Source organism: Coturnix japonica, chromosome 26, assembly GCF_001577835.2.
Source record: "Coturnix japonica isolate 7356 chromosome 26, Coturnix japonica 2.1, whole genome shotgun sequence".
NCBI classification, from domain to species: domain Eukaryota; kingdom Metazoa; phylum Chordata; class Aves; order Galliformes; family Phasianidae; genus Coturnix; species Coturnix japonica.
In genome coordinates this window covers 1,522,423-1,537,440 of record NC_029541.1, presented here as the reverse complement: position 1 = coordinate 1,537,440, position 15,018 = coordinate 1,522,423, and the positions used below count along the sequence as shown (strand labels likewise).

Below are 15,018 nucleotides of genomic sequence, written 5' to 3'. Positions count from 1 at the left end.
CACACACACACACACACACACACACACACACACACACACTCACACACACACACATACACGCACACACACACTCACACACTCGCTGCCCCCCGCCGTGGGGGTCCCGGCAGCAGCTGGGCGCGGGGGGCCCCGGCTCCTCGTTGAATTCCAAATGGGATCGGCCTTTGTCTCAGCCATTGTGTGGGGCCGGCGGTGGCCCCCTTGCCCAGCTGCTGCCATCACAAGGGCAGAGATAGAGCGGGGCCAGGGCGAAATCCCCCCCACCTCCAAAGCAACGAGCTCCCCACGGCCCCCACGAGAGGACACGCGGCTCCACGCGCGGCTCAGCAGCTCTTTGCTTTATTGGGTTGAACGAAAGGATTCCGCCCCTGCCATGAGCCTGCCATGCAGTGACCCCGCTGGGCGGGGAGGGGGAGGCGGGGACGGACCGGAGCCCCATAGCTGTCAGTTCTTTGCCCTACGGCTCCATAGGGCCGGGTGGGGACCGGCAGCTCCCACCCCAGACTCGGCCCGAAGCGAAGGAGTCGGCGCCCAGCCCGGCCGAGCCCGAAGGACTCAGGCGCTGCTGACGCCCATGTTCTGCATCTGCTCCTCCAGCACCCGCTCCCCCCCAGCCCCCTTCTTCCTGCCGCCTTCCTGCTGCTTCTTCTGCTTCTTGGAGAGCTCCTGCTCGATGGGGGCCGGCTTCACGAAGCGGATGATCTGGCGGAGATCTGCGGGGGAGGAGAAGGGGGACATTGCAGCTCATGGGGCTCCCCCAGCCCCCCCACCCCATATAGGCACGGAGCATGCAGGGCTGTACCTGGGGGCATGAAGTCCCGCAGCCTTTCAGGGACCACGATGCCCTCCTCAGTCTGGTAGTTCTCCAGGATGGCGCAGATGGTTCTGGTGGTGGCGCACATGGTGGCGTTCAGCATGTGCACAAACTCCACCTGCAGAGGGGAAACATAAGAGAGGTAACACAGGGGAATAGAAGATGGGGAATGGGGAATATGGGTGCCCAGCCCCATATCTTCACCTTGTCCATCATCTTCTTGGTCTGCCCGAAGCGGATGCGCAGGCGTCGCGCCTGGTAGTCGGTGCAGTTGGAGCAGGACACGAGCTCCCGGAACGCCCCCGAACCTGGGAACCAGGCCTCCAGGTCCAGCTTCTTGCTGGCAGCGTGGTTCAGGGCGCCTGGGGGGCAGCAGGGCTGTGGTTAAGGGCTGCAGCCACAATGCAGCTCAACCAGGCACAGCGGGGATGGGGCAGTGCCAGCACAGTGGGGCTGTGTGTCTGTCCCCATGGCTGAGGTGCCACCTCCCCTTGGCAGGTCTGGGGACGCACAGCGTGGGAACGCGAGCCAGCAGAGCTCCTGGACAAAGGGAGCAGAGCTGGGAAGTGGGTCAGGGTCACGGTGACACCCGAGGCGCTGGCAGAGGTGCCGGGCTCCTCCCAGGTTGGCACAGCATGGAGATAGAGAGAAGAAGCCCCCACCCCAAAGGCTGGCGCCCCACACAGCCCCATAGCGCTGACCCCTACCCGAAACGATGTTGACGATGTGGTAGGGGATGCCCAGGGACTGGTAGAACTCCTCGGCCGTGGCGATCATCTCATCAAACATCTCCCAGGACTTGTTGTCGTGGGGGGACGCGTAGACGAACTGCTCGATCTGCAGAGATACCCCACGTTGGCTCCATTTATGCCCCAAACCCCACACGGCACCTCCCGGCTCCACTCACCTTCTCAAACTGGTGGACACGGAAGATGCCTCGTGTGTCGCGGCCGTGTGAGCCGACCTCCTGGCGGAAGCAGGTGGACAGCCCTGCGTATTTGATGGGTAGATCCTCAGGCTTCAACCATTCATCCCGGTGCAGGGCAGCAATGGGCTGCTCTGAGGTGGCAATGAGGTACTTCTCATCAATAGAGCTGTCCTCAGCCTTCTCGCTGCCCTTGCCGATCACCTGGGGAATAAGGGGAGGGGGGAGATCATGGGGATGGGAAAGAGACACTGCCCTCCTTTCCCAGCTGGGGACTCTGCGTGGTGCCAGCATGGACCCCCAGCCCCCTGGCACAGGGACCCCCAGTGTCCCGGCAGCAATGTTTTCCAGGGGTGGTGCTGAGAGAACAGGACGGTTGCAAAGTGGGTCACAAGAAGGGGAGCAGCTGCTGTTTGCTGGCCTCCTTACAGGGCCTGCATGGCCTCCTGCCAGCGAGGCTGGGGACGAGCTGCCTCCCGTCACCACATCGCCGTGGGGAGCACCAAGCCTTCCTTAGAGCAAAGCAGACCCGGAGCTGCAGCCTTGCTGGGATAAGCAGGGGGAGGCACCCAGCATGGGCTGGGCAGGACAGCTGGTCCCCGAGGGGCCGTGGGTGCCAGGCGGCGAGACAGCGAGAGCCAGCGGGCATCAAACTCACCTTGTAGAGCTCCTCGTCAAACTGGCTGAGCTGGGCCACCTCCTGCATCACCTCCTTCCGCATGAAGAAGGGCGTGTAGACAGGAGTGTAGCCCTTGGCACGGAGGCTCTGCAGGGCGTACTGGATCAGGGCCTGCTCCAGGAACACCAGGGGACCCTGTGGGATGGGGAAAGCCATCACCGGTCACACTCATGCTGTGATGTCCCTATGGACAGGTGGGCTGCAGGGGGGGCTCTCACCTTCAGGAAGTAGCCCCGGCTTCCTGCAACAACAGCCCCCTTCTCTCCCTCGTAACCATCCACCATCACCACCAGGTCCACGTGGGAGTATTTCTTCCTGCAGCTGCAGTCCCCCCAGATCCGTTCCACTTTGTTGTCTGCATCCTGCGTGCAGAGGAGGGGGGAGAGCACTTCACATCTCCTCCCTGCAGTGCGGTGATATCACTGTGTTCCCCACCGGGCAGGTTGGGAACAGAGCCCCCAGACCCGTCCCTTCCCCTCTCCCCCAGCCCCACACAGGGGCCCCATCCAGTGCCCAAAGGCAGAGCCTGGAACCCCAGTGCTGATCCCTGCTGGTCACTCATTGTGCGGCCACTTGGCAGCTGGCCTGGCCCAATTGTGTTCCTGCAGCCAAATATTCCTGCTGGATGAATGGGGGCAGCGGAGGGAGATCCCAACCCCCGGCTCTATGTGAATTTCCCATGTATTGCTTGAACAATGAGCTGTCTGAGCTGCTCTTTGTGTGCTCCCAGCAGGAAACGCTGTCTTGTCATGCAGATTTCATTCACCTCCCTTATATCTAGTGGGGGGGGGAGGCACCACTTCTCAGCAGCCTTAATGAACCAGCTCAGCCAGCCCCCCCCAACCTGTGCACGGTGCCACACTCCATCCCTACCTCATCACTCCATCCCCCCCGTTATCACTCCATCCCCCCCGTTATCACTCCATCCCCCCCGTTATCACTCCATCCCTACCTCATCGTTGCTGATGGGCACTGAGGGGTGCAGGAGGTTCCCGATCTCCCGCAGGCTCTCAAAGCGCTCAGCCTCCAGCCTGACTCGCTCTGCATCGCATTTGAGGATGGCTTCGTCGATGAGGAGACGGACCTTCTTGATCTGAGACACCTGCAGCCCCTGCAAGGGGAGGAAAGCAGCAGAGGGGAGGGGGCTGAGTGCAGTTCATCGCCCTGCACTGACACACTGCGGCTGAGCACATCCAACAACGGGCAGAGAGGACAAAGCCCGGCCATCAGTCAGGCTCTGAAAGGCTCCAAGTGAGGCACGGCCACAACGGGGAGCAGTCAGCTCCCATGGCAGCGTCACGCTCATTAAACAGCCTGGTTAATGAAGGGGGAAGGCGGGCAGTGAGGGAGGGCCTATGGGAACAGCAGCTACTGAGGCTGCCCGGATCCCCCAATAACTGCAGGATGGGGCTGTTTCATAGCAGTGTTGGCCTTCAGATGAATGAGACTGCGAAAACGCTGGCTTAAGACTGAGAGAAATGGGGGATGCCCCATATGGGGCTGTGCTATAGTGCTGGGGATCCATAGAACCCATGGTGTGGGTTGGTGGGGTGGACTCACCCCCAGGACGTCGGCCGTCAGCTCGTCCAGGTTCTGCGCATTCTCTGGCACAGACTCATCGCTCCCTACGGGCTCCTTCTTCTGCAGCACAAGGGAAGAGAAACCCCAGTGGGGTTTAAGGACCCGAAGGAGAAGGTAAAAACATCCTTTAAGAACGTTGGGGAGAGGCTGGAGGGGCCCCCACCTTCATCTTATCACCGATGGTTTTGCTGCACAGGTTCTTCAGCTTGTTCAAGTTATCGGCACGAAACCTGCCTGCAGACAGAGGGGAGGGGGGCGTCAGTGGGGCAGACTTATGGGGCTGCAGCGAGGAAGCACCACAGCTTCCTTTAATGCTATTATGAGCAACACCACAGCTGTGGGGTGTCATTTAAATCCACTGGGTGCAATGCAGCACCACTCAGAGCCCAATGCCCGGCCTGTTGTGGGTCTGGGTGGGCAGTGGGGTGAGATTGGAGCACTCTGCAAAGCTCTGCGAGGCCAGGAGGTGGCACAAGGGTCGCACACAGCTCCCCATAGGTAACATTGGGGCTGCTGTCCCCGTGTTCCCGCATAGGGGCAGAGCGGACACGGCACCGCCGGGCAATGGGGCCGAACCGCGGATTGCATCAGCCGCGTGCAGCCGGCACTGCGGGATCGGCGGGGCACGAATGGACCGAACCATCGCCGTGTGGCTGCGCAGGGCCCGGCCCGGCCTCCAGAACCCCCCGGTACCGCTCCCCGAATCCCCCCCGGCTTTAGGACCCCCCCCACCCCCAGGGCTCGGCTCAGCCCCGTTGGGGGAGCGGCTCCGTGTTGAAGGGGGCGGGCAGCACCGCGGGGGGGTCGGGGCTGTGATGGACCCCATTGACGGACCCCCATTGACGGACCCTCATTTATGGACCCCATTGACGGACCCCCCCACTGATGGACCCCCATTGGTGGGCCCCCATTGATGGGCCCCCATTGAGGGACCCCATTGAGTGCCCCCATTGATGGACCCCATTGAGGTGACCCCATTGAGGTGCCCCATTGAGGTGCCCCCATTGAGGTGCCCCATTGAGGTGCCCTATTGAGGTGCCCCCATTGACGGACCCCCCCATTGACGGACCCCATTGACAGACCCCCCCCATTGAAGGACCCCATTGAGAGACCCCACTGAGGACCCCCCATTCATGGACAGACCCCATTGCCGGCCCCATAGCGTCCCGTGCCGCCCCCTCCCCACGTACACCTCCGCCATTCTCCGTCCGCCCGCACCAACGCGTCCACCAGCGCCGGGTCTTTGAATCGTTTCCGCTGCATCTCCCTCACGGCCGCGGGGTCCCCGCCTTTATCGGCACGGAACAGGTCCAGGTCCAGCACCATGATGGCGGCGGTTCCGAACCTCGGTGACACCGGCGGATCCCGTGCCCGCGGCCGTGCCGCACTGCGCATGCGCCGCGCCGCAGGGTGGGGCCTAGGCGGAACAGCCGAGAGGAAGCGCTGTGCGGGTAGAGCGCCGACACCGCGCCCACAGCGCCCCCTGGCTGAGAGGAGGAGGTACTGCGGCATTGCATCTATGAGCCCACGCGTGTCCCACGAGGAGCAAAGGGCCCCTATGGCAAGTCAAGGACCATCCATCACCCCATAGTAATCTCCAGCATCCCCACAACATCCCTATGGTACCGTCTGCCCCCCACCCCCCCATGGGGCTCTCCAGCATCTTCATGGTCCCCCCATAGCATCACCAGCACCCCATAGCACCATATGGTACCTGTTATAGCAGCCCCATAGCATGGCCACGGAACGATGTGGCACCCCAATGTGCTTCATGGCATTCTCCTGGGCCTCTATGACATCCTCACGGTGTTCAATAGCACCCAAGGGTGCCCCTATGACACCCCATAGCGCCATCCTGCAACACCCCATAGCATCCTCATGACACTCCATGGTATCCCCCTGGTACCCCATGGCATCTTCACAGTCCCCTGTGCATCCCCATGGCATCCCATGACATCACCCCATATCATTCTCATCATCCCATATGACATCCTTATAGCCCGGGGTGCTCCTTGGCACCATATGGCAACCCGAGAACATCCCTATGGCATCTCCATAGCTACATCACAGCACCATATGTTGCTCCAGCAGTGTTTTCACAGTCCCCTATAGCTCCCCCATAGGACCCCCAGCTTCCCCCTGCCCATGGCTGGGTGCCACCCCCCCCAGCACAGAACCACCACAGCAGGCTCAGAAACATCACCTTTATTGCACAGCCGGGGCATGGGGGGCTGCCCGGTGCTGCCTAGAAAATGCTGAGATCACTGTAAAAAGGGGGGGGGGGGTGGAGCTATGGGGTGGAGGACACGGGGCACCGCTGTGGGGCAGCATCACCCCAATGGGGGCATCAGGGCAGGGGGAAAGGCAGCCTGGGGGGGGGAATGGGGCTGGCACCACTGGCATAGAATGGGGTGACACAGCCACCAAGTGCCCAAGCAGAGCATGGGGGGGGGCAGCAGCTTGTGTATGCACTCGTGCAACCCCCCCCCCCCCGTGTGCTATTCGGCCCCACACACGTGCTCCCACCATGACACATAGGGCTGCCCCCCATGTCTCCGTGCCAGGCTGGGGGAGCTCCTGCACCCCACGTCTGTATTTGGCATTTGAGGCTTTTCCCAGGGGTGGGGGGAGACAGAAGTGCCCCGGGGCTCTGTGGGTCCGTAAGGCCACGGGGTGGGGGTTGGGGGGGGGAACGGCCCCCTCACAGCTCCAGGTCAGTGCCACCCGACGATGGCTTCAGGGGGACGGAGTCAAAGCCGTCTGGGGTGCGCTGCGGGGAGTGGGGACACTGAGAGATGGGGACAGCCCTCCCTGTGGGACTCCTCCATCCCTTACAACATCCCCATGGACCCCCCTCCCAACCCACAGGAAACATTCATCCTCTTGGGACACCCTGATGTCATGGGACACCCCAACCCTTGAGACCCCTCTATGCCCAATGGAACTCTTCCATCCCTTGGACAGTCCAACCCCCATCCCTCAGGTCCATCCCATCCCCTCGGGTCAACATCACCCCCCTGGGACACCCCCATCCTTTGGGTCAACCCCATGAGACACCCCCATCCATCGGGACAACCCCAGGCTCTGGGACAGCCCTCCACCCCACAGGACCCCCCCGTTCCCATTCCCACTCCCACCTTGGTAGTCAGGCAGCGGATTTTGCCCAGCAGGGACTTCTTGCTGGTGAAGATGAGCTCATCCTCACCGTCCTCTCCCTCCATGATGGCACAGCTATCAGGTGCCGGCAGCTCGCTCTCCTTGGCAGCCGCATTCAGCACCAGCCGTGAGTACTTGTACTCCAACCTGAAAACACCCCATAACCACAACCTGCACACAGGGACAACGGGATGGGGTGGGGGTGGAGGCACAGGGGACGTGCCCCACACTCACTTTTGGTTCTTCTTCCAGAAATAAGCAGCCAGAGCAGCCAGCAGCACGGCCATGCACGTCCCCACTGATACACCCACCTTCAGCCAGAACTCGGCGCTGCGGCACGGCCGGACACGGGGGGGGGGCAGGCGTTGCCCCCCATGGCACAGCCGAGGCTCCCTCCACACATACATGGTCCTCTGCTCGTGCCACAGGGGGCGAAGGGGAGGGTGAGGCTGGTGCCATCGTGTCCCTGCTGCCCCCATGGGTCCCGCACGCCCCCTACCTGCACGCCGCCCTGGCACGCACCCACGATGGCACGGAAGTGGTTGGCGGAGCAGCGCGGGCAGCCCTCGGCTGTTGTCCACAGGAGGTGGAAGGTGCAGCCATCACAGGTGCCCTCGGGGCATTTGCTGGGGGACACACAAAGGTATGGGGGCGGCTGTCCCCATAGCGCCTGATTGTGCCCCATCCCCTCCACGGGGGCACAGCACACAGGGACACAATGCAACCATCCCCAAAGCAAAGCCCTTGAGGATGGCGCACCCCCTGCATGGGGACAGCTGTGGGCCCACTGCTGTTCCTGCTGTTCCATCCCCGTGGTGTGACCCACCTGGGCACTGCCAGCCCCCCGGTGCCCATTCGCAGTGGGTCACAGCGCAGGCGGATGGTGGTGGCCCGACCCCCGGTGCAGGACTGCGTCACCTCACTGGACCTGTAGCAGCCAAAGGGAGTCAGCACATCCCCACCGTCCCATCCCCATCCCCCCTAAAACAGCGCCCACCTGAAGAAGAAGACGATGTCGGGCAGCTCAGGGCTGGCAGGGGGGAACAGCTCTGGGGGGGCGGCGATGCCATCCAGCGCGGAGCTCACGGTGACGCCTGCGGCGGCGCTCAGGTGACACGGGGGGACTCAGCACCCGCGGCTCAGCACCGGGCACCGGGACACGGGGGGGATGGGGCTCACCCAGCAGGCGGTCGGCCAGGCTGACGGGCTGCGAGGACACGGCGGCGCGGTGCCCAACCACGTCCGAGGGCACCACGATGGCCTGACACACGTGGGACGTCACCACGCGGCCGGGGCTGCCCTCGTTGGGGAGCCGAGCATCCGTCACATTGTCAGTGCACGAAGCTGCTTTCCTGCCCTGTGCATTTGTAATGTGTGGCCACAGGTTTGCACACCTACGTGCACGTGTGTTTGCTTAATGCACAGCCACGTGTTTTGCATGACTTCTTGCATTAATGTCACACCCCCTGCAGTGCCCCCCACACTCACATGGTTACCGCAGAGGCTGATGTTGAAGTGGTGGAAGTATTTGAGGCCCTTGGAGGTGAAGCTGGGGCCGCTGGTGAAGGCGGTGCTGGCAGACAGAGCTGAGAAGTCGTAGTGCAGCGTGTGGCCGGGAAGGGGCAGTGAGAAGGTGCAGTCACTGTAGCAGAGGGAGCGGACCTGCCAAGGGGGGGGGAATAAAGGGGGGCTGCTGTCACCCTATGGGGTCCCATTGTGCCACACAGCCAGGGTGCTGCCAGCCACAGGGAGGACCGGAGGGTGTCACCCATCAGGAGATGGTGCCACCCCACTGGGGACAGCCACCAGGGATGGGAGCCCAACACCCCCCAGCCCAGGAACATGGGGATGTATGGGGATGCTCACCTGGTTGCTGCGGGTGCCGGGGCCGCAGGGCTGGCAGGCAGAGGAGCCATCAGGTGGGTGTCCCCTCAAAAAGGTTCCGGGGGGACAGGGCTGGCAGGCACCACTGCTGTGGTCCAGGGTGTGCCCGGGGGGGCAGGGGGCACAGGGACCCCCAGTGCTGGCACAGCGGCGGCAGAAGGAAGCCACCCCCCCCAGCACGTTGGTGACATTGATGGAGTAGAGCTTGGCCACGTCGCTGGTGTAACGCCGGCCCTGGAGAGGTGGTCGGCATCACCCGGTGCTGGGTGGGGGTGGAAGGGGGTAGGATGGGGGGGGGGTGATGCTGCTGTGCCCAGCCCTGTGCCCCCACTCACTGCCTCACGGTAGCGTGTGCGCTGGAAGGCCCATGTGAAGCTGGTGGTGGCATTTTTCTCCACCACGTACGTGTAGGACTGCTTCCCCCGGGGACCCGTCCACGTCTCCACCGGCGTGTTGGTGCGTGAGTTGATGCCCTATAAAGGACAGCACGGGGGATGTGGGCACCCCACAGCCCAGCCACGCCAACCCCCCCCCCCACCACCACTCACCACCATGAAGTACAGCTCACAGCTGACGCTGCAGACCGTCTCGAAGACGAAAGTGATCCGCGCCACCTCCTTGCTGTCCCCATCCTCCAGCGCCGGCTGTGGGGGGCTGGGGACGTGGGGACGGTGGGGACGCGGCCGTGGGGATGGCGCTGCCCCCCCCCCGTGGACGCGGTGGGTGCTCACCTGAAGCCAGGCACCAGCAGCGTCAGGATCATGAAGTCGTTGTCCGAGGCTCCCGCTGCCGTGTAGATGTAATCCCCGGCCACCTCCCAACCTGCAGGGACACGGGGACGGCTCGGTGACATCCCCTGCGCCGTGGGGACGGGGAGGGGGCGGCGTGGCGGTACCTGCCATCCCCTTGTACTCAAAGTTGATGCCGCTGAGCACGGTGGTCTCCATGTTTGGGGGCAGCACGTTCCACCACTTGTACTCCAGCCCCAGCACCGGCTCGGTGCCGGCCGGGCAGCGCACGCAGCCTGGGGACAGCGGGGACATCAGGGAAAGCACCCATGGGAACTCAGGACACCCACCCCACTGGGGTCCTCCTTACCAGAGCCATTGGAGTAGGAGCCGTAGGGACAAGGCTCACAGGCACTGCTGTTGCTTTTGTAGAAGCCGGGGTTGCAGGGGGGGCAGCGGGTCTTCATCCCCGAGGGGGGCAGCTGGGCAGCGAGGGGCAGCACTTCGCTGCAGATCTTCGGCTCTGCCCATTTGAACATCAGCTGCGTCTGCGCAGGGACACGGGGTGAGCTGCACCGGGATGGGACACGGGGACAGTGCAGTGGGTCAGGGCTGGGGGTGGCTTGGGGGGGGGGGGGGTGGGGGGGGGGGGTCTGTACCTCCCCGTTGGCATCGCACGCCGTGTGTGTGTAGAAGTAATCCTTATCAGTGCATGGTGGGCGCACCTTGCAGGATGCTGAGCCGGGCTCTGCGGGCAGTGATGGCAGTGAGGTCCCCAGGTAGCACCCAGGGATGTCCCCATGGCCCCAGTTGGAGCATCCCGGGGTGCAGAGCTGGGCTGTCCCCCCTTCTCCTCTCACCTGCATAGGCGGTGGGCTCGCAGGGCTGGCAGGCGGTGGCCCCTTTGCTGGAGAAGCTGTTGGCGGGGCACAGCTGGCAGGAGGAGGAGCCGGCGGCAGCAGCGAAGGTGCCAGGTTTGCAGGGGAAGCACTCGGAGGTGTAGGCGACCCCTGGCAGCGGGACGGTGCTCAGGGCTGGGGGGCTGTGGGGACCCCAACCCTGCGCCCACCCACCTACCTGTGATCCCAATGTTCCGCACCAGCACGGGCTTGGGGACCTTGGACCAGACAGAGAACGCCGTGGTTCTCCAGTAGAGCACGTTGTTACCACGGCTCAGCTCCACCTGCACAGCACAGGGCCCAGGGGGGTCCCAGCGAGGGGTCAGCACCCAGCGAGGGGTCAGCACCCAGCCCTGTGTGCCACCACCCTCCCCTCTGCACCCTCAGAGTGTCACCCTGTGCTGGGGTGACAAACAGCCTGGGGGGATGAGGGAGGGCTGTGGTAGGGAACCCCTGTTTGGGAGCTGTGCCCCCCTCCCTGTGCTCACACTGTGGAACTCCCAGCCCTTCTCCGTGGTACGCATCCAGCGTGACTCCTCCACCGTGGGCTGGCACTGGTCGTTCTGCACCTATGAGCACAGAGACAGCATCAGCACAGGGTCACCCCTCTGGCATCCCCGGGACCCCCACCCCGTGCTTACAAAGAACTCAAAGACGATGCTGCTGTCGGGGTAGATGTACTCGAAGGAGACAGTGCCCGACTGCTTCAGGCTGACGGCGTACATCAGCGTGGCCGTGCACTCATCTGTGTTGGAGGCGATGTAGTCCCCCAGCGGCACCCACGTCGACCTGAGGTGGGGGCACAGAATGGCACAGGGGCACAGAATGGCACAGGGGCACAGAATGGCACAGGGGCACAGGAGGGGACATGGGCTCTGCCCTGTGGCATTGTAGGGTCTGAATCCCTTTATGGCGGGACACTGTGGAAAGGACAAGTTGGACAGATGGGACAGTCCCAATGGTGGCACAGGGTGTGGGGTCACCACAGGAACCTTGCATCAAGCAAGTGATGCTGTTGTTAAACTTGCAAGATGCTGAGGATGGAATGAATTCAGGGCTACGTAAAAGGGGCAGGAGAAACCCAGCCCAGGTGCTGCAGAGGACCCAGGGGATGTCCCAGCATGGTGACAATGGAGCATCCCAGTGCCAGCGCAGTGCCACCAAGTGGGTGGGAGGCGGGTGGGCTCCTGCAGCACTGGGAGTGCAGCTGCATAATTAAAGGCAGTTGGAAGTAGGTTACATTTGCAAGCTGCACCGCCGCTGCAACGCGTGCTGCCGGCACGGCTGGGCTCGACGGCTGCCACCGGAGCTGATCAAAGGGCTGCGCTGCAAAACAAAGGCGCCGGCTCATGCTGCAGCACTGGGGAGGGCTGTGGGTGGGAGATCCCTCTGCGATGGGGCTGAGGGGACCCTGAGGGCTGGGGCAGCATGGGATGGGGCTGCTGGGGTGGGGGTTGAGGGGATGGATCCCCTTCTTGTGACCGCGGTGCATCGAGGCTCCCAGGGATGGGCAGGGAGGGACCCCAGGTGGTTGGCCATGCATGGACGCGTGGTGACGTCCCAAGGCCACTCACGTGGTGCAGTTTTCCACCACATCACTGAAGCCATCGTCCAGCTCCAGGTTGGTGGCGACGTTGGCGAAGCCGTGGGGCAGCTCGTCCCACTCGTCGAAGCGCACTCCGGTGCCCAGCGAGTAGGTGCCCTCAGCACAGGGCTTGCACGCCTGCGCCTTCATGTCGAGGAACTCGCCTGCCTTGCAGGAGAAAGCTGCCCACATGCAGGGGGGGGGGCGTCAGTGCTGCCCCCTCCCACCACCAGCTCAACCTCCAGGACCCCCCACCCCACCCTGTCCTATGTGGGATGCTGAGCACTGCATTCATTCGATGTCTTTGACATCCCCAGGATTAGGAAGAGCCACTTTTACCCCATCAAAGCCCCCCCCCGGCCACCCCCACACCCCAACCTTACAGCACTCGGTGCCCTTGACGGGGTCTGGCAGCCCGGTGCAGAGTCCTGGTGTGTGTGGCACCGCCACCCTCCACCGTGCGCCCGCGCTGTCGCATGCTGTGTACTCATAGTGGTACTCAGACTGCAAGAGAGAATACACGGAGGGCTGAGACCCCACGGGGCCGGGACCCCTGGTGAGCTCAGCTGCCATCGTGGTGACATGGAGGCTCTTTTGGCTGTTGCCAATCCCACAGCACCAAGCATGCTGTGGAACACACTTAGGGACAAGGCTGCTGGGGGCTGGGTTAGGGAGGGTGACACCCCCCTATTCTGCTATCCACCCCATGGGGTTCTAAAACCCATGGCAAGCTATGGGGCCACAGCACCCCCCTTCCAGGACAGATGACACTGCAGTGCCCCAGGCAAAGCAGCGGAGGCCGCAGGGATTGGGGGATGCCCGGCCCCAGCCCGGTTGACCTGGGTGCACCCACAGCGGGCGTTGCAAATTAAACACGGTGCCGGATGTACCGTCCTGCTGGGACCCACCCAGGACAGGGATGGGGACAGATGGCACCTGCAGGGCACCGTGCTGCCATCTGATCGCTCAAGGCCGGGCGGAGGCGACATCGGGGGCAGTAAGCACCCAAGGCTCCATCCCCATGGCCACCGAGGCACCGCAGCCCCCCCTCCAAGCATAGAGCTGTGGTTGATGCAAGGTTTGCTCGAAAACAAAGCTTCGATGCTTGCCATCAGCTCCATGCGGTTGCGGTGGGGGGGCACATGAAGACACCCCCCCCTCCCCTCATCCCCCTGCGTTGGGTGCAGCGCTGCAGGGCTGGGTCTGGGGGCTCCCCGTGGAACAAAGAACGAGTCCCCCCGCACTCAGCACCTGCTCCGCGCTCAGCGGGGCGTGCAAAGCGGCGATTCCTCCTGCCCAAACTTGGAGGAGCCGCCGGCAGATGGGAATCACCCGCTGCACGGTGCCTAAAGCCGCCTCCATTGACCCCAAAGCGCTGCGGACCTCGGGGGGGACCCCAGTGAGCAATGGGGATATGGGGCAGGGCACAAGGGACCTGGGAGCAGCCCCCCCTTCACTCCACACCCCCCTCAACCCCGGCGCCAGCATCAGCGCAGCCCATTGTTTCCAGCTCTGGGCCGTGGAACTAAATAAAGAAATAAATGAATTGGAGCACGGGGGAGGGGGGGGGAATAACAATTAAAATCTTAATGGCCCAGATGAAAAGCGGCCTCAGGGCGGGGGGGGGGGACACACACAAACACACACAAACACACAAACACAGTGGTGAGTGAATGGGGCAGGGGAACCCCCCGAGGATGATGGGGCTGTGGGTGAGCCGGCACGGAGCTGCGGGGGGACATTGGGGTTGGGAGGGATGGAGCTCGATGCCCCCCCAGGAGGGTGCCATACCCGCCCCCCCCCTCCCTTCACCCCCCGGCTCACCCGGGCAGGACGCTCCGCGCTGCCCCGGTGCGATAAGAGCCGCGCTGCGCCCTGTGCCAGCCCGGGGGAGGCACCCGGTGAGGGGACGCGCGTCCCGCTGTCACCGGCCGAGCCCACGGCACCGGGCAGGGCTGGGGACCCCCGGGGTGGGCACAGAGGAGGAGAAGGGCGAACCCCGGGCCCCCCGGCAGCGATTCCCCATCCCGGCGCTGTTCTCACGGTCCCGGCCGGTCGCACCGTTAACCGCTGTCCCGCCGGGGCTCGGGGTGACGGACACGCGGACAGAGCACGGCGCAGCCCCGAACCGGGACCCCCAGCGGGGGCAGCTCCCCCCGGGCACGGCCCCACGGCTGCGGCCACGCGTGGGGCGCGGCGATGCCCCCGGTACCGCATCCCTCGGCGTGCGGCGCTCGGCTCCATCCCGTTAACGCCGGCACCCCCCGCCCCCCCCCCGATCCCGGTAACCCCCCGGTACCTCCTTGCAGACGTGCAGCCGCTCTTCGACGCGGCACAGTCCCACGGTGGCGGCGGCGGCCACGCACAGCGCCAGCAGCGCCCGCCGGGCCCCGGTACCGGTACCAGCACCGGCCATGGCGCAGCGGCGGCGGCAGCGCTCGGCCCCGCGCGGGCACCGGTACCGGCCCCGCGGTCCCGCCCCCCGCCAACGGCCCGGCCCGGCCCGCGCGCGCACCTGCCGCCACCTGCACCGCCCCCGCCCCGCCCCCGGGCAGCGCCCCCGGTACCGGCACCGGAAACGGCACCGGGCAGCGCTTCCCGGGGATGACAAGGGGCGCGCGCCGCCGGTACCGGGCATCATCCCTTGGGAACGGTACCGGCATCAAAGCATCGCCCCGGGGGGCGGCACCGGGCGTCATCCCTTGGAAACGGTGTCGACACCGGAAGCGGCTCCGGTACCACCGCCGTGACCCCGGCACCGAGCATC

The 15,018-nt window shown here is 64.3% G+C and overlaps 2 protein-coding genes across 4 annotated transcripts; both read right to left on the bottom strand.

Moving 5' to 3' along the window:
- Nucleotides 1-325: 325 nt before the first annotated feature.
- Nucleotides 326-5,409, bottom strand: SARS1 (seryl-tRNA synthetase 1). Its single transcript, XM_015885081.2, has 11 exons — nt 5,190-5,409; nt 4,163-4,233; nt 3,979-4,059; nt 3,371-3,529; nt 2,637-2,780; nt 2,398-2,553; nt 1,722-1,943; nt 1,522-1,651; nt 1,019-1,176; nt 803-932; nt 326-713 (listed from the first exon to the last, which is right to left on the bottom strand). Exons 1-11 carry the CDS (start codon nt 5,392-5,394, stop codon nt 556-558), a joined length of 1,614 nt encoding a protein of 537 aa, XP_015740567.1. The 5' UTR covers nt 5,395-5,409; the 3' UTR covers nt 326-555.
- A 780-nt stretch (nt 5,410-6,189) lies between these two features.
- On the bottom strand, nt 6,190-14,735 carry KIAA1324 (KIAA1324 ortholog). Of its 3 annotated transcripts, none has more exons than XM_015885075.2 (22): nt 14,551-14,735; nt 12,635-12,755; nt 12,241-12,433; nt 11,308-11,455; nt 11,155-11,235; nt 10,845-10,950; nt 10,628-10,777; nt 10,427-10,515; nt 10,138-10,315; nt 9,935-10,063; nt 9,771-9,861; nt 9,588-9,693; nt 9,375-9,512; nt 9,022-9,273; nt 8,644-8,817; nt 8,335-8,512; nt 8,153-8,249; nt 7,982-8,083; nt 7,655-7,781; nt 7,390-7,568; nt 7,137-7,302; nt 6,190-6,769 (listed from the first exon to the last, which is right to left on the bottom strand). In XM_015885075.2, exons 1-22 carry the CDS (start codon nt 14,665-14,667, stop codon nt 6,701-6,703), a joined length of 2,991 nt encoding a protein of 996 aa, XP_015740561.1. In that variant the 5' UTR covers nt 14,668-14,735; the 3' UTR covers nt 6,190-6,700. The 3 variants fall into 3 exon arrangements, with proteins under 3 accessions (XP_015740561.1, XP_015740559.1, XP_032305158.1); XM_015885073.2 differs by lacking the exon at nt 14,551-14,735 and adding an exon at nt 14,076-14,497; XM_032449267.1 differs by lacking the exons at nt 6,190-6,769; nt 7,137-7,302; nt 7,390-7,568; ... (2 more) ...; nt 8,153-8,249; nt 14,551-14,735 and adding an exon at nt 14,076-14,498 and having other exon boundaries at nt 8,361-8,549.
- Between the last annotated feature and the right edge of the window lie 283 nt (nt 14,736-15,018).